Consider the following 19,103-nt stretch of genomic DNA (forward strand, 5'->3'; position numbering starts at 1 on the left):
ACCAATCAACATGCTAAAAAAATAATAGGTAACCAATCAGAGTAAGGTTCTTTGGCATGTAACGACGCCATTTTGGTTGCTGTTCTTCGAACGTTCATATGTTTTGGAGCAAATATTGAACAATTTAACTCACATCAAACGTTTTGTTTGATTACGTATGTCATATCTAATCACGGGAACATATATTGCTTGAAATACTTTGCTGTCACGACGATATCGATAAAAGTGGCTATTCAGAGTTCCAGCTGGGTGGCGCAAGACGGAAGTGATTGGATTACTCACGTCAAAGACCGTTATTGACAAGATACACATGTGGGATCATTCTCAATGGGAGTCCTTGTCCGCCAACACGGAAGTGTCGGCTAATGAATATTGATTGTAATTCTAGTGGTGTGGCGAGGCCACATTTTGAAGGAATTGTGCCCGATGTGATAAAAGCACCACATTTGACACGGAGCAAAGGCAGGTCTTAAGGAGCATGTTTAGCTATAGGGCCATCACAGATTTGGTCTTATACCACGCTGGCGGTCATTTATTTTCTTTCTAGGAATTTCTTAGTTACATAATTGTATGACTGGCAAATGAGTTTTGAAGTTGAGGGTGCAGTATTTATTAAGTTTGGTTATGAGGACGAAAACTAGCATCGAGCCAGCTAGTTGATCCTATTGCGCGTATGTGGTGTGCAGTCCTCCAATATAAAGCAGTTTTTGACAAAGATAACAATTTGCCAGACAATATTTTTCTTAGATGTATATTCTAAACAATTTTGACTACTTGTAAAAAATAAAAATAGGCTAAACACGGGGTTTGGATATCAGATTTTGTAAAGAAAAAAACAAAAACGAGCATATAGGGGGGTTAATGACAAAGCAGTAGTTTCCCATGTTATCTCAATGAGGCAAAAGGGGGCGTGGTCATTCTGGTCTGCTCGTGGGTTTCGTCACGTTTCAGGAAGTAACTGAGAGTTGGGACTCTAGGTTTATATGTTCTATGGTGCAATCCAAGCTGTGCAAGCAATGACCCAAATAGTTAACAGCGGACAACCGACGTATTTTAAGGATACGCACAGCAAACCCAAAGAATGTATACGACAATGGGCAGGTGAGTGTTTGCATCTCAACCTCCTATTTCAACTGTCTTTCTAGGAACAGTGACATGTCGCGCAGAAGCTGCCTTCGCCTGCACGGCATTTGATCGCTGTGGTTACAGCCAGGTTAACAGCTGGTAGCTATGCACCAACAAGGTGCCCTAAACGGAGTCGTCCTGGATTATACTGAGATATGGCATGTGTACAGTCTCTCATGCTAAATATCAGTGGTATATGGCTCTATAAGGGTAAATGTGTGTCTAATTCAGCCATGAATCATAATTGTGCGTGTATCCTTCCTGAATGACAGCTGTTATTGTATTTAGGGATACATTATACATACATACATTTCTCACAGTTTACCCTTGTTCACTGAATTATATATTGAGCTAACCATCTTAAAAATATTGAAGAAATGCTTGCATATAGGTAAGTTTTAGGGTTACGCAGCACTAGAAAGCAATATCTGACACATTTCATGCCTTTCCGCATTTAACCAAAGGTTGTCTAATTTATATTATTATTCTTATGTTATTTATTTGCAGCGCTTCGAATCAAAATGTGTTTATAAAACGTCCTGTCGTCGTTTGAAAGGGAACAGAACAACGACAGTGGTGGGGGGGGGGATTCTGTCATTTGTGAGAGTGCTCCACCGACCTGTGTGTCCGTCCACACAGCCAGAAGCACAGACCAGTGTGATTACCCCCCTGAGGAAGAAAGAAAGAAGAGTACCGTTGCCAACCCGGATCTAACTTTGCAACCACAGTGATCCTGGGCTGCTTCTTTTTTTTCCTCATGGGATTTTAGCATCTAAGGAACAGCATGACCACGGTCGCGTCATAGGGGGTGGGGCGGGGGGGTCATCCCAGGATGCACTCTGTCACGTGGTTGAGTGGAGTGCACCTGCGCTGATAACCACGTCACGACCGATCTGGAGACAGACATTTGGGCAGCAAGGTGTTATTATTTAGTTTCATAGGGAAGATCAACGTGGGCCGATCTCCACAGTCACTGTCAGTGAACTATTGTCACTTGCGGCTGTTTACCCAATATGAAAGGACTTAAAAAAAAACTGGAAACTAACTAAGTCATTTTCGCTTCTCGAAATAAGTCATTGTGTTGCGACAGCTGTCACCGCGGTGTGTGACTTCATCTGGAGGGGTTGAGAAGTGTGAATGCGAGGCGGATTGTGTGGCATCTGTGTGCTGGAATGCCGATCCAGGGAATGACCTAGGTAGATCCTGCAGGTATGTTCGTCATGCTTCATCAGTGGACAGTTGTTGATCTGTTGTTGATCTGTTGTTTTACTGCTGAGCATGCAGTTGCCTAACATTTAGTATTCTTAGTTTGTAACTCAGAGTCCGCTGTGAGAATCTCTCTGGTTTAACGGGGCTTTGCTCGGAGACCCCAGACTGAACACAATGTCCTAAATGCTGTTCTGTTGGTTTTTTCCAAGACTTCCTGCAAGAACTTGCTAAAGAATTGTAGGGAAGAAATAGCAACGCTATTCAACTTGGGACAGACTTCAGCATGTGGGGAGCATTCAACCATATATTCTGCTCTTTTGACATGTCTATGTACTTTAAGCACAGACTTGCATGAAACGTCAAGACAGGCTTCTGTTGAGACAGTTGTCAGTTGATAGAATGAGTTCACTTTAACTCCAAAGTGCGAAGTGTAAACAACCATGACTGCTGCTGCCACGGTTGGAGCTACCTTCCATGAATCATAATGATAAGTATGGAAATACTGCTGCTAGATAAGCTGGTCAGCCAAAGCTGACTTAAAGTGGAAGCTGAACCTTTATTTACCTCATACTGTGGTGTTAATTGTGTCTTTGGGTTAGATCTATATTAGGCCTATTCTGTCGTGTCAGCTCAGGTGGCACTCTTTTAGTAGGCCTCCTTTTCCAAAAGCCTACAATAGCTTGTTTGAATAAACTACGCTCACAGGTGTAATGACTATTGTTTCAAATTAAAGTAAAACTGTGTGTGTTTTACGCCCAGATTTTACAGACCGTCCACACTAATACTTAGCAGCTGATGTTTGTTTAGAAAAATACAATGAAACCCAATCTGAAAGTTAAACAGCAACCTAATTCTACAACCACTCCTTTTTAAGCTAAATCTCTTCCTTTTCTCTCATTTCTCTGCAGGGAGGATGGTCTCCGGTCAGATAGAGCTTTAAAGGGTGACACAGTGCAATGTTGACGCTCTTCCACAGAGTGCTGGTGTGGACCCGTCTTCACCGTACCTCCCTCCCCACCTAACGCCTCTCTCCTCCCCTTCCACCACTTGACCCAGAGAAAGGTAAACACATACTGTAACAGCTTTGGTGACCGCTTACCTAACTCTGTTTGATCCTCTGTCATGCTTTGTACAGTCTTTGATGTGTGGAAATGATGGCCCACAATGTATACAATTTATAGCCTTAGTGCGTAGATTGTGACGATGTTGTATTTCTTCAAGGTTGAATGTTGTTGCCTGACAAGTTGTTTCTGCTCTGCGCAGGTCCTTGGCTGTCGTGGAAAATGTCCTATGCACACCAGAACGTCTTCAGTTGGAGCCTACCTCGGTGGCCACAACAACGCCTACTCCTCCTATCACTGGGCTTCTTGTGCTGCTTAGCCCCTCGCACAGGTAACGTGTACAAATAGAACTGGGAAGGCTGGTGGAGGTGGAAATTGTTCCCCTGCAACAGAGGTTGCTGTAAGCGTGCCGTTCTGTATTACCTGAAGTGATTGAAGGTATCATCAGAGTGGTACGTTTTTTTTTTTTAAGATAATAATTTTGGAATTAGCTAGAACCTTTTTTTTTTATAATATTTCTAATGTTGTTAATCAGTAGGGATTAGGGAGAGGCTATTTTTTGTCTATTGTTTGGGCAGGCTGACCTATTGTTTTGAATCTCAGAGAGTCGTCCGAAGAACATCCGTCAGAACAATCCGAACTTGTCAGACTACATTTTTGTATGTTATAATGGCCGTATCCTACACCTTGACAAGATTTTAATTGTATTGGTGGAGAAGTGTGTTTGATACCATTCCTTATTCCATTCCATACACTACAATGAGCTCGTCCTCCGATTTCTGCCTCCCCTGCTGTACGGCCTGTTTGTCCTGAGTAGTGTATGTGCAGGTGGTGTCTCCACTCATCCTCTGTTGAATGGCTGTTTGGCTGAATGGCTGTTCTTCCAGTGTGGGTGACTGATGCCACAAGGCTAGGGAGTTACAAAATCAGATGTACAATGGAGACTCTGTGAGTCAGTGGCGGTCGGGTAGGGGGGGAATGACAAAACAATGTAAAAGGGTCCTTTCTCTAAAAGAAAGTGAGGGGGCTCAGCCTCTGCAGGCAGTGTTTGAAGGGTTGAGTTACAGTACATTTCTGGAGTGGATCGCCTGGAAATGTGGCAACAATACGCCGGTAAAGGGATTGCATCACATTCAATGAATACCATGATGGAAATATCTGGAGGCCAACAAACATGGCCCGTGATAAAATACGAGTATTTGATGTGTACTGGTACCAGTAATGTACCTCTACAAGTAACACGTTTGACAGCCAAATATCTGCGTCGTCATGTCAGTGTTGGAGCGCTGCCCGCTTGTTTGGGTGTCTCCAGTGACGTTTCACTGTACCAGCGTATAGCCTTGGGGATAGCGCTGTCTGGCACTGCTTATGAGCTGGGCATGGCCCAGCTACATCCTGCTTTTTTGTTCTTCTCTTCTCTTCTTTTTTTTTCTTTTTTTTTTTTACACTGCATCCTGCTGTTTGTTTACGCCTCAACTGATGATAGCTTCAGGGCCTCAGGTCTCCAGACAGATCTAGAGAACGGTTTAAATGAACCGGATGACATTGTGTGAAGGTTAATCAGTGGCTTGTGTTATCAGGGAAATGCCTCATTTCTCTGCTGCTGAGATGGCGTGCTGCCTTGCTTTAGAACTCCATGGAATCTGGAGGGGGTTGAGCAGATGTACTTTCACACAGAACTTGGAAAGAATGTAAAAAAAGTGAAAAATGTAATTGGTTTTAGGTTTTGCTATGAACAAAAAGGTCAAAATGTCAACAGTGCATCCATACCAATACCAAAAATCTATTTATAAAGACACTGATGACATGTTTTGTCCCCAGCTGTGTCTGCTGAGATCTGCAGGGTAACGGGGGGCGTGTTGGGGATCCACTGGAGCAGCGTCATCGGCCTCGGCTGGCGCCCCCTGGCAGGTGGGAGGGGCGGCCCCAAGTGCTGGGAGTACTGCTGCCTTGAGCCAGCCTGCAGTGCCGTGTGGAGCCTCGGGGGGCGCTGTGTGCTGCTGAGCTGCTCCAACGCCGGAGGCTGTGCCATCACTTCCCTCCCCCAGCCTCACCTGGAGTCCCTGGGGCTCCTGCAGATGCTTTCTAAGGGCTCCACTAAAGGCCGACAGAGAAGGCTGCGGCGGGGGGTGGAGACAGGAAAGGGAAATGGCCCCGGGGGCAAAAAACAAGCCGCCCAGCAGGAGAGTCAACACACAAGTACTGTGAGTCAACTGAATGTCTCTCCCTCCCTCCTTCCTTTCTTTCTTCCCCCTTAATTAAAATGTGATCACTGAAGGAAAGGGTGAATACTTACAGTGTTATGTAGGATGAAGTGATTATTATATTTTATTTTGTACCTAATGTTTTCTTACTGTTGTCATTACTTCAGGAATGAAGAAGGCTACAGGTCGTTCAACCTTGCTCATGTATTTAATATTGTTTCTAGTTCATTACTGAAAGTTAATTCATGTCTCCACAGGGGGTTTCCAGAAGTACTCTCCACACACCAACAGTCACCAGTGGAATCGCTCTCCCACAAACATCCAATAAGAGTCACATCCAGCTAACCAATGGAAGTGCAGAAGCCCCACCCCCCTCACAGCAGAACTCAACATCAGAGGGGACTTCATCATCCAAGAGCAACTCAGGGCCTCCCCCCACAGCTCCGTCAATGACTACATCACCAACACAGGCTGGTAAGGCAGTCCACTGTCTCAATAACCCCAACCTTAACTGCTACAACATCATAACATACTAAATAATAACATGCTATTAAATATATTAATGCATTGAGACGTGTAGCCAGGGCTTAAAACTCACTAACTGCCAAAGAATTCCGGAACACTCACCACCTAGAGTGTCAGGTGTTTTATGTGGTATTTACATAGCAACAATACTTTGATTGGCTACAAAATCATCATAATCATAATCATCATGCATCATAATTTTGGGTGAATAAAGTCACCCTTGGCACTCTAGAATGTTGACAATTTAGGCGACTTTATTCACCCTCGGCACTAAACGAGTTAAAGTAACATGAATAACTTGTAGCTCTAATACGTACTCCCAGTAACAACACTCAATGGATGCATGTGTACATGTTCAATTCCCTGCTCTTGATCTCAATCCATGTCAATCTTGTGGTTTCCATGACAATCTTGTGGTTTCCATGACAGTGCGGGAGCTGGTGGTGTCGGCGGGCGAGAGCGTGGAGGTCACGCTGCCACGCAACGAGGTGGAGCTCAACGCTTTTGTGGTGCCAGCACCCCAGCCAGGTACTGGGCCGTTTCCCAACAGACAGAACACACTCTTCACTCTTCCCTCTGAGAGGCTCATGCCTTCCTGGCTGTGCTGTTCACAGGTCTCCCTAGAATATGGTTTGTTCATTTCAACGAGATCGGATAACCTGAATAGAGGAGAAATCATATGGTTTTCATCATCTTTATCTCTCTCTCTCTCTCTTTATCTTAAAAGGGACAAACTATGAATTTGATTGGCGTTTGAGAACTCATCCCAAAGACTACAGTGGAGAGATGGAGGGGAAACACAGCAAGATGCTCAAACTCAGCAAGGTACGATCCGTGGAACAAGTTCAGACATTACTCTTTCCCAAGTCTCACAGAGTCTACCTCGTCCCCAGGCGTTTGTGTATATACGGCTCAAACCTGGCCTTTGTGGAAGTGAATTTACTAAGTAAAGTATTTGTTAACTATTTGGTTTCAGCGAGGCGTAGCTCAGAATCAAAAACGTGTGGTGTGCAAGCCCTGGGGGGGAAGTTCTGTGGGAGATGATTGATGCAAAGTAAAGGCTATGTGTTCGGCGACGTACCATTGGCTATGCAGTCATCTTTCTATTGGCTTAGTGAAGGCCAAGTTTGACGCGTTGGTCCTCCAGACCTTCCGCCTTTTGCATTTGGGTGAAAGTGTCTAGGAACGAGACTACACGAAGTCAGACTCTCCATAAATGGAGTGTCTAATGGGGAACCGTAATGCAAATGGAGCTGGGGGAGGTCACCTGTCCCATTAATTTGACCAGCGTCACGGATTCTATCAATGAATAGTGAAGAGTTGAGGTGCTGGGATTTCAAACAGGAATTTTCCTTTCCAACAACAAATTCAATGCACACTGCGCAATGTGAATGGGAATTACTGAAGTACTTGAATATTGTCAAAAACAATTGACATGACTTAAGCCCACCTCCTCTCTCCTGTTTCAGCTGACAATCGGTCTTTATGAGTTTGAAGTGACCGTGGATGGTGACGGCGCTCACGGAGAAGGATACGTTAATGTTAAAGTCAAACCAGGTAAGGGTTGAACTTCTGATTCATATTGACAATGTTCATATGGTAGTTTACACTGAGATGTTGATGGTGACTCGCATCTGATGTTCTATCCCTATCCCTAACTCTAACCCACAGCTGATGTTCTGTCCAACTACCCTAACTCTAACCCACAGCTGATGTTCTGTCCAACTACCCTAACCCTAACCCATAGCTGATGTTCTATCCAACTATCCTACCACATAACCTCTAACCCTAAACCTAACCCAGACCTGATGTTCTATCCCTATCTCTAACCCTAACCCTGACCCACACCTGATGTTCTATCCAACTACCCTAACCCTAACCCACACCTAATGTTCTATCCAACTGCCTTAACGCTAACCCACACCTCATGCTCTATCCAACTGAGGCAATTATCCTCTTCCACTTCACAGAACCTCGGGTAAACAAGCAGCCCGTCGCTGTGGTTTCCCCAAAGTTCCAGGAGATCTCTTTGCCAACCAGCTCCACAGTGATCGACGGCAGCCGTGAGTACAGCTGCCTAGTGCACTATTTTGTAAGGCTGTCAAAGTTAACATGTTAAGTATTGTGATTAATATGAAATATGTTAGGCGTACAGACTACATGAATAAAAAAAAATCTGAAACCAAAACTTGTGATGTATGGTGGCTTTCCCTGATTGAGTATTGGTAGGGAAAACATGGAAGAACATATTTCAGGCTACATTTTTTACCTTTTCTTTTCTCCTCTTTTTCTCCTTTCCGTTGGTGTGGTTGGTCAGAGAGCACGGATGATGACAAGGTGGTGGCGTGGCACTGGGAGGAGGTCAAGGGTCCGCTCAGGGAGGAGAAGGTCTCCGCTGACACGGCCATCCTCACCCTCACCGGCCTGGTGCCAGGGAACTACACCTTCAAGTACTATTATATTATATTATATTATTATTATTATATTACTGCCCTGTGTTATCCAAAGGCCCCTGGCTATAACACTCTAGAGCTTGTGTTGTCAAAAGGCACGTAACACTGGCTATAACACTCCAGAGCTTGTCTTGTCCAAGTGCCACTGAGTATTTCCTCTAAAGCTCTAGAGCTTTCTTCCTCATACCTGTCCATTCCTCATGTGTCACTCCCCCTTCCGCCTCCTCCTTTCAACCGTACAGTCGGTGATGTTTACAGTAGGTCTGAGACGACTTCATACAGTATTTCCCAAGTCCTGGCTTCGATCTATTCAACACTGTGTCCTTTCAAACTCTGTATCCATCAACATTGCACCCTGATTCAAATTCCAACTGCAGACAAACGTAGTCTTCTTCATTGAGTGTGTGATCGTGTATTCTCTCTTGATTTCATTCCCAGTCTGACGGTGACTGACTCTGACGGCGCGCAGAGCTCCACCCAGGCCACCCTGACGGTCAACAAGGCCATGGACTACCGCCCCGTGGCCAACGCCGGACCCAACCAGGTCATCACGCTGCCACGCAACGCCGTCACGCTGCACGGCAACCAGAGCACCGACGACCACGAGCCGCTGGCCTACGAGTGGTCCCTCGCCTCCCAGAGCAAGGGCAAGGTGGTGGAGATGCAGGTGAGAAGCTCCATCAGGATTCACCACCAGTGTCCTTGTTGTCAGGAACAAGGTACAACTTGCATGACAGATGCGGTATGAGTAGCTGGATTTAGGGGGGGTGGGGTGGCGGGTGGGGGGGGGGTACTAGGTACGTAGGTAGGTAATCACATTTCAAGCAAGGCAAATGTCATGGTGTTGGATAATCCAGCTATTGTATGGGGATAGTTGGTTTCAAAATGTTGTTTTGAAACCAACTATTGAAACTGTTGTTGTGCCTGTAGGGAGTGCGGACCCCCACTCTGCAGCTGTCGGCCATGCAGGAGGGGGACTACACCTTCCAGCTCACAGTGAGCGACTCAGCCGGACAGCAGGACACGGCTCAGGTCACTGTTATCGTCCAGCCAGGTAGGCAAACGGCACAGGCAATGTGCACGGCTAATGTCAACACTGCTGCTGCTACTGCTTATCTGGAAGGATGGTTGTTTGAACTCTGTGGCCATGACATTGGTAATATAGACCGGTGAAGAGACGTAGATGGACAGAATGAACACGAGAATGCCCGGGCCCTCATTACTGACCAAAGTACCCAGAGTGAAGTCTAGAGACGTCCGTTTGTTGATGTTAGTGTAGCAGTGTAATCATTGAATTCGATCAATACCATGCAAAGAAGAATGCACTGGTTGTGTTTAGTCAGGACTTAAGAATCACATTTTGTATTACTGAAGTACTTGAATATTGAATATAACATTGACGGACATAATTGGTGTAACTGTAAATATAAAAAATACATCAGTAAATTCCACAGACAAATCCGTCGGCTCTTATGTTCTACCATGCAAACCACATTCGAAACATCTTCTGAGGTTTTTGTGTGCAAGATCCACAGACAATTATTTTGCACATTGACTCAGGTTTGGTTCTGTGTACATCTGCCCAACTGATACTGTCTCTTTGCGAGTGCATGATTTGGATTCCTCACCACATTCTCAGACTCTTGCTCACCCGCTGGCCGAGATGCATCAAATCTGTCAGGCTTGTTACTGTGAACTGCATAAAGGGACACCAAGCTTTTGTTGGAAACAATTGCTCATCAACAGTGATGTTGTCTCCTGGCTCCTGTCTGCCTATGTTGCTAATATCATTCGGTTGAATTGGGTAAGCCATTCATAACTGTGAGGTCAGTTTTGATTTACCCCGATGAGGGTAAAGCTATTGAGGCTAGCTTGGGGGCAGGTGTCAATCATGTGATGTGACTTTCAGATGTTGGTCTTTGAGATGTTGTAGCCTATAAAAACAAAATAATAATGTGGTAATTAAGAAAATGCTTCCAGATTGTTTTCTATGTCTCTGATTTTGAAATAGTTGTAACAACGCTATAATGTTAGACATATAGGAAAAGTCAGGGAAGGAGGGGAACCTGGGTTTCACAACGGCAGAGTTATTTTATTATAAAGTGTCACATCACGCCTGTGGACCTCCACTGGGGCAACTAGTGTTTAAATTGACACTCATCATCACATACTCTTTCAATCTCTGTCGTTCTTAATCTGAACCAGGGGAGGCTGATGGAGGTAGAAATCAGAGGACAGGCTCATTGTAATGTATGGAATGGAATGAGAAATATTCCATTCATTACAGTGAACCTGTCCTCCGATTTCTACCTCCACCAGCCTCTCCTGATCTGAACAGTATGAGTGTCACATGAATGATAATCATCAAAGATGGGGTACCTATTCCTGACCATGTCTTTGGGATAAGGTGCCTATTGCTGACCATGTCTTTGGGATAAGGTGCCTATTGCTGACCATGTCTTTGGGATGGCGTATCATGTCCTGAGCCTGTCCTGCTGTCCCTCCTCCAGAGAACAATAAGCCCCCAGTAGCAGACGCCGGGCCAGAGAAGGAGCTCACCCTGCCAGTGGATCGCACCACGCTGGACGGCAGCAAGAGCACTGACGACCAGAAGATAGCCACCTACCACTGGAAACAGAGCAAGTCAGTGTATACATACACACACACACACACAAACAAACAAACACACTCACTCACACTCTCTCAGGGACCAAGAGTACAGATACACAGTGGATATGAGAATGCACATGACTAGACAGGTCACAATGAACACAAAGAAAAAAACTGGTTTTCTAGATTGTCCTGTGTTGACAATGACACGTTTTCTGGAAGGTTAGAACAGTTTTATGCTTCAAATAATTGGAGTGAGAGTAAGGCCTAGGTATTGTGTGAGTATTATAAGCAGATAATCCAAAAGTCAAAACATAGGGAATATAATATAGAACGTCAAGATAAAAGTACAGAATTCTTTAGCCAGACAACAAGTGACCACACATTGGACTGGTTGGACCTGATAGTCACTCACCTTCTGAATTCCTAGATCACATGTCTGAGGAGGATGAGTTCAGAGTTAGATTGGCCTGGTTGGTGGTGTTGGTGTAGCTGGTCCAACGTGACACTGCAGAATGGGTGGAGCATTCAGAATAAACAAGACACTGAGGGTTACTGGTTGCCTATCTGTCAAACACGCAGCAAACCTCTCGCGCCTCCGTAAGAGTTATACAAGTACTCATTAGATCCACAGCATGCTCCACAATGTACTCCTGTCTGTACAAATGCAACAACTCTGTGGATCTTCTGCCTGTCCAACACTTTGATTGTGACGTGCAGAGAACTGCCAGACGGAGAGTGCATGACCGAAAGCAGATGTGAGCCAGTGTATCACACACTTTTACATTGGCTCACACACGTTTACACACTCACACACAAACACCTGTGAAAACCATCAAACAACAAAGTACAGTCTTGAGCCACAGTTGACCCTCCAGAGGCGCCACGGGCATAGATGAGGAGGCTCCGCCCCTGTCTCTGATCACCCAATGCTCCGTGTTCACAGTGGGCTGCGGCCCCCACCCATGTCTGACTCTGTGACATCTCTCCCTTCAGGGGTCCGGAGGGGGTGAAGATCGAGAACGCGGACAGCGCCGTTGCCACGGTGATGGGTCTGCAGGTGGGCATGTACGAGTTCAGCCTGACGGTGACGGACGAGAGGAAGCTGCAGAGCTCCGACACGGTCACAGTCATTGTCCGAGAGGGTAATTTGTGTGTGTGTGTGTGTGTGTGTGTGTGTGTGTATGTGTGAGAGAGAGAGAGAGAGGGGAGTTCCGCAAGAAAAGCCTCACCCATACAAGGAAGTACAGTGTTGATGTAATGAATAGCCTATCAGGAAGTGTAGTGGAAAAAAAACACCTTTCAGAAACAGGCTCGTCTCCAACATATGTTGTGAAATAGCAACTCCTTGTGAGGATGAATTTCCTCCTCTTGTCACTCTTCAAACGTGTTGTGTTCCTCTGTCAGAACTGGACCAGCCCCCCGTAGCCCGGGTCCAGTCCAGCCCGGCCATCTCTCTGCCCCTCCGGACGGCGACGCTGGATGGGTCCCGCACCACGGACGACCAGGGGGGCGTCAGCTACTTCTGGACCCGCGACGACAGCAGTCCAGCTGCAGGGGTAAGAGCCACCGAGGGAGGCTGGTGGAGGTAGAAAATCCGAGGATGGGCTCATTGAAATGCATGGGATGAGGAATGGTATCAAACCTGTGTTATGTTAATGTTAACCAACTAGAAACATACATCATGCATACGTGATTGCTAACAATTAAATATGGTACAATTGTACAGAAAGATGTAGACTTTTTTTTTTTTTTTTTTTTTTTTTTACATTTTTCAGTCCATTATGGTATATTTCGTATTATTTCTGGTGAACATGTTGAGAGATTTTCTTTTTAATTTATAGAGTTCTTGAGATTTCTTTTTAATTCCACTCCTCAGCTGCTCCCAGCCCATCCCACTTCTCTCAATATCCTCTCTTGGTTTCCTTGTGCCATATATTTTTCAATTGTGCTGTGATGTCTCACGTAGTTCCTGAAACTTTCAATTCGTAGCTCGTCCAAATTTTAAGCTAAAAATAAATCTTTTTGCTAAGAGTATACTTCTATTGATTGTCTGTCAGATACTAAGTCACCCAATAGTGCTTTTTGTAGGGTTATTTTTAGATGAATATTGTTTTTTGCCTGCAATTCCTGAACCTGAGACCAAAAGTCAGACACATATCAATACCAAAACAGGTTTGGTTTTCTTTGCAGGCATGTTGCCTGAAGAGAAAGTAAAAGGTTACAATGTATAAGTATAATAGCTCATAAACTTTGAGTTTGTCATTAGAGGTAATTTTCCTCTCAGGATCGTGTATCTCTGACAGCAGCCATCAATCAATTCTCCACGTGTTGAGAGAGTTGGCGGATGTGTTATTTTCTTTAAAGGTTGATTAGTCTTTGACTTAAGCACCCACAATGTACCTATAAAGACATAACGGCCTTCTAAATGTATTGACCTAAAATCAATATCCTCATTTAGAATGTGTTGTTTCCTCTGTCCTGCAGGATGTACTGAGCCACTCTGACCACCAGGCGGTACTGTTCCTCAGTAACCTGGTGGAGGGGAAGTACAGCTTCACTCTGACCGTCACCGACAGCAAGGGCCAGAGCAGCTCAGACAGAGGCACTGTGGAGGTCCGACCAGGTCAGTGTGCTGCTTATCCACCACACACACACACACACACACATACACACGCACTATACACACAGACACAGACACAGACACACACACACTCACACACTCCCCCTACACACACACACACACACACTCCCCCTACACAGACGCACTCTACACACACACACACACACAGAGACGCACACACACACTCCCCCTACACACACACACATACTCCCCCTACACACACACACACACACTCCCCCTACACACACACACACACACAAACACACACACACACACACACACACACTCCCCCTATACACACACACACACACACCACACAAATATAAACACACACACATATATACACACACACACACAAACCAGAGCCCAAAGATTAGTCCTGATGGGACTACAGTTATTATCACCCTGTCCAATCCACCCATTCATTCTCTCTCTTTCTCTCCCTCCCCCCCTCTCTCAGACACGTGGGAGAAGGACCTGGTGGAACTGGTCCTGGAGGTGTCGGTGTCCCAGGTGTCCCACCGCCAGCGGGACATGCTGCTCCGACAGGTGGGCGTGCTGCTGGGTGTGCTCGACAGTGACATCATCGTACGAGAAGTTGCCGCCTTCAACGAGCACAGGTCAGCTCTGTTCCATGTCAGCCTCCCGCTCTCTCATATCTAGACAATTCAGTGGCACAATATGCCACTGTCTTACATTGCCAAAGTACAGGAATATACCACAACCATCTTCCTACTGAGAGTGGATGATTTCTAAGTCTGACATTTTAGCAGTTTTAGTCCGTACGCCGTGATCTAATCTGTGCCTAAAGCTGCTTCTGGCTTAGTGAGTAATACTAAGCTTTGTTAGCCTAATTAAATGGCATTATGGGTAATACTAGCCTTGGTTAGCAGACTTAAAGGGCATTGACTTCATAGATGGATATTAAAGATGCTTTGGTGCAAAGTAGCCTTAGGTTCTTGAAACATGACTAATAATTGGGCATATTGAATGAATTAATTAATCTTTCCATTGGTCCATATTGATTCTCTCCCCTCCCCTCAGCACACGCCTGGTGTTCCTGGTCTCGGGGGGTCCGGGCCGCCCCCCTCTGTCGGGTCACAGTGTGGCCTTGGGCCTCCGCAACAAGCTGCGCAAACAGAAGAACGACTTCCTCATCTTCAAGGCCCGTCGGGTCGACACAGTCAGTGAGTATCAGCAGACAGGGAGGAGGGGAAGGGAGGCTGGTGGAGGTTGAAATCGGAGGAGGGGCTCATTGTAAAGCATGGAACGGAATGATACCATTCCACATTTCGTTCCATGCATTACAAGGAGCCCGTCCTCTGATTTCAACCTCCACCAGCCTCCCCTGTTGTCAACTGATGAGAACAAAACGCTGTAGTGGTTGTGAACGTAAACCGAGAGGGAATCCGAGTCAGACACGCATCCCCAGGACTGAGAAGTGATGGGAAGAGTGAGTGACAGGCAGCTATGGATCAGGCCGTGTATATCTGTTCATTGCATCTGATCATCATAGTTATGGAATTTTAATTTGATGCTGATAATATTGCCATTTCCAAAATGCCCATATCGAGTAAATACCAGCATTGTTTCGCTGAATGACAAGCAGCAGAGTCTCTGAAATAGAATCCTCTCAAAGATGACCTCAGAGTCCTGTTGCCACAACAACATGTAAATGAGCTTGAGAAATGGAAGGTGAGTTTAAAATAGAAGGTGGAAAACAAACTGGTTGTTGTTTTGTGTTTTGCGTTTCAACTAGAAAGGTGTAATTCAATGCATGTAAGTGTCAAAAAAAGGAAAATAGCCTGTTTATACATTTCTCATGAATCACAAGTTAACACACTGACATTGACATCTCTAGTTATTACATTGTTTTACGTCTTTGCTATTGGGCACAGGCAGTTCAGTTCTCTTAGATTGCCTTGTAGCCTCGAGGCTAACTCTGAGCTTTGGCTAACTCTGAGCTTTGGCATGTTATATTTGGATGAACTTTCCTAACCAGGCCTCGTCTCACTGTTTCACTTCCTGTTTGACCGGTATTGATGTTTGTCAAGAAGACCCCCCTTGTCTGACTCTCTCTCTCTCCACCTGCAGTCTGCCAGTTGAACTGTTCCAGCCACGGGGAGTGTGACTCATTCACCCGGCGCTGCATCTGCCACCCCTTCTGGATGGAGAACTTCATCAGAACGCAGCTCGGAGACGCAGAGAGCAACTGTGGTGAGGGAGGGAGGGAGGGAGAGCGAGAGAGAGAGAGAGAGACCACTCACACACTAATCGTATGACTCAGTAGAGTTTTGGATTCACATGACAACAAGATATTATGACACCGCTTGTTAATATGACTAACTTTACTGTAGATTTGTGTGTCACATTCCCTTGACAAGGTTTGTAGTTTTAAGAACTATATTTCTCAGTGCAGGGCAGAAACGACCACAATCTATCACAAAATAAATACTTACTGACATTATAGTGTGGTAGGGGGCGCTGTGCGGCGTTCCTGACAACTCCTCCTACCTGTGACGATATTGATGACAAATCACAGCCTCTCGGACATTATTGCTTAAATACAACACACTAGAATGTTGGCATGGAAATATTAAGTGGAATTTTAGCAATATCATTTTTTACTGAAAATCTTAAAATCTCCATTCTCTCTGTCCCTTTCAGAATGGAGTGTCCTCTACGTGACCATAGCATCCTTCATGATTGTGGTTGCCATAGCGACTGTCGTGTGGGGTATGGTGTGTTGTTGCCGCAGGTAACAGTGCTGCATCATCCTGCCATTTCATAGTACTCTTATTACCATTGAGGCTGTTTAAATACATATGTGTATTAGGTTAGGGGTAGTATTGTGTTTTGTGATTTCTAATAAGTGTCTTTCAAACAGGCGCAAGGGAAGAGTGCGTAGGAAAAGCCGCTATAAGATGCTGGAGGCAGAAGAGCAGGACAGTCTGGAGCTGCAACCACCCCGAGCTGGTAACAACTCTCTCACTCTCACTCTCTCTCTCACACTGTCTCCTGCAAACACAATCACGCCAACACACACACTACATGCCATCTTTGAAGGTCTTTGAAACTCTTAAGACTATGAATCCCTCCTCCCCTCCGCAGGCCGTCTGAAGCCCACTCCCACCCCATCCTCCTCTGCCCTCATGCACTCTGACTCTGACCTGGACAGTGACGACGGGCAGGGGGGGGTCCCCTGGACAGACCGGGAGAGAGGACATCTCCTGCGGCCCCAAAATGGATCCCTGAGGAACGGCCAGGTCCCCATGAGGAGTAAAAAGCAGAGAGATGAGCTGCTATAGTGACCAAGGTGGGGGGGACCCACCCCCTCCACACCCCTCAACCCTCATTTCTCTCTCCCTCTCCCTCCTCCATTACCCCCAATCACGCCCCTCTCACCCAGAAGACCCTGGGAATGAGAGATACCTGCTGGACAACAGGGTCACCCCACCTTCACACACCCCCTTGTTGAGACCACACTGAGCCCAGGTGGAGGAAAGGAGGCCCAATCTTGCTGAAGACTGTACTGGAGGGTGGGGCTGTTGCAGTCCATGAAGGGGGGTTGGGGTTTGACTGTGAGAATCCACACCTTCCCCCACTTATAGAAGGAGAGATGGGTTGACTTGACTAGCCAGGTCAATCCTGTTACCTTTAGACAGGAACTCACTGGAACCACGTGAAAACTGAGCCTTCCTCACCCACTCACCCACCCACAGTGACCTCTGAGTCACACACCTGCTCCCAGACCGCGAGACACCTCCAAGCACTGCCAGGCCAAATCTAACCAATAGCCACCTCTGTTCCTGACGTGACAGTAAGGCTGAGAAGAGACTCTCCTGACCAATGAACACAGCCAACACGCCTGTGCATGTGACCACATGGTTGTGCTCCGTGTTGTTGTCAGAATGGTGTTCTGCATGTGTGCTCGTCTGAATGTGTTGTCTGAAAATCGGAATGTGTGGTTTGGCCGTTTGTGCCAAAATGTGTCGTTTCAGAAGCAAGTTGTGTGTGCTTGTTATGCCGCTTACAATCACAGGACTAGACTGCTGCTGTTGTTGCTGTCAGCCATGTTGATCAGAGACAGAGGATTCTGGGGAATGTAGTTCTTCTAGAGGCATGCCTCACACTTGATTGGTTTACTGGATAACACACTGGACTACACAACGCTGATGCTCCAACCTCTGTTACTGACGGTGTGTTCATGACATGTCGGAACTAGGAAACTCTTTCCTCAATTTCCGCATTGGAAACTCAACCAATAGGAAGTTTTGTGCAAATACCTTGTGTACATTTTTACTCTGAGGTACTGAGTTTCCGACTTGTAATGAACACACCATAAGTCCCTAGAAGATGATGAAGAAAACGGAAAAACAGTGCAATGTTTCCGCCTCACTGTAGACATTTGAGACACTTAAGGACTGCTTGAACCTGGACAACCATTGAACGTCTTGTCTTCTTTTTTTAGAACTTTTTTTTTAGCCAATCATTTAATTCTGATGCACTTTGTTTTCACGCTCCACGTGGCTCTGTCTGTCTCCATCTCTGCATCTCTCATTGGCTGCCAGCTGAGCAGTGCTGATTCGTAATTGGTCAGCGTGGGAATAAATTCAGCTCAGCTGTGGACACAGAGCGGCTAATCTTCATCTGCCCAGATGTTGCTCCTCCGTCATCTGGAGAAGTGGTGTCACTTTGCATGTACACTGAACTTGGCCTTTGTCAAGCTTTTATGTGATTTTTGTTGTTGTTGTTGAAAGGTGAAGTAGCTCAACGCAAGGTGTGGCGCAGCTGACTGAAAGTTCAAGGCTTGTGCTACCTTAAATGTCCGCAATGGGCACCACCACAGCTGATGAGGAACGCACAGTCGCGTCCTTCATGGAAAACAATGGCTCGCCCTGTGAAATGCTGTTCTGGCTGCCGTCATGTGAATGGGATCTTAACCTCCATTGAAATAAGCAATAATTTCAAGAATGTTTGGCAGTGTAAAGTCATCTCATGCTGTTGTCCCATTGCACTACTTCTGTTTATCATCCAGTTATGGCAGATAGGCACTGGGGGTTGTGGGATATGGAGTACACTGTGAAGGCAGACAGGCAGCAGCTACTAAATGAAGGGAGTGTGTTAATTTAATGGTTTGATAACAACATTTTAGTGAAGGGTTTCCCTCGTTATGTGACCAGACCTGATGCAACTGGATTATATGTACATTAAAGTCAGATATGTTTCACTTTGGCCTGTTGTCATGTTTCTGTTAAGGTGTCTTGTGTGGTTTGTGACCCATTCTAATCCT

General features: G+C 45.8%; 1 protein-coding gene across 4 annotated transcripts; it reads left to right on the plus strand.

Annotated features, from left to right (window-relative positions):
• The first annotated feature begins 967 nt into the window (after positions 1 to 967).
• On the plus strand, positions 968 to 19,045 carry kiaa0319l (KIAA0319-like). Of its 4 annotated transcripts, none has more exons than XM_083680008.1 (22): positions 968 to 1,101; positions 3,243 to 3,396; positions 3,598 to 3,726; positions 5,217 to 5,599; positions 5,857 to 6,073; positions 6,554 to 6,652; positions 6,852 to 6,949; positions 7,594 to 7,681; positions 8,095 to 8,187; positions 8,442 to 8,574; positions 9,016 to 9,244; positions 9,508 to 9,631; positions 11,088 to 11,220; positions 12,184 to 12,332; positions 12,595 to 12,746; positions 13,675 to 13,813; positions 14,271 to 14,430; positions 14,855 to 14,997; positions 15,905 to 16,027; positions 16,478 to 16,568; positions 16,698 to 16,786; positions 16,922 to 19,045. In XM_083680008.1, the coding sequence occupies exons 3-22, from the start codon at positions 3,618 to 3,620 to the stop codon at positions 17,116 to 17,118; spliced, it is 2,949 nt and encodes a 982-aa protein (XP_083536134.1). In that variant the 5' UTR covers positions 968 to 1,101; positions 3,243 to 3,396; positions 3,598 to 3,617; the 3' UTR covers positions 17,119 to 19,045. The 4 variants fall into 4 exon arrangements, with proteins under 4 accessions (XP_083536134.1, XP_083536136.1, XP_083536133.1 ...); XM_083680010.1 differs by having other exon boundaries at positions 1,005 to 1,101; positions 3,311 to 3,396; XM_083680007.1 differs by lacking the exon at positions 968 to 1,101 and adding an exon at positions 1,977 to 2,334.
• Positions 19,046 to 19,103: the final 58 nt, after the last annotated feature.

The sequence above is a fragment of the Argentina silus genome, assembly GCF_951799395.1.
Source record: "Argentina silus genome assembly, chromosome: 11".
In the NCBI taxonomy this organism is placed as follows: domain Eukaryota; kingdom Metazoa; phylum Chordata; class Actinopteri; order Argentiniformes; family Argentinidae; genus Argentina; species Argentina silus.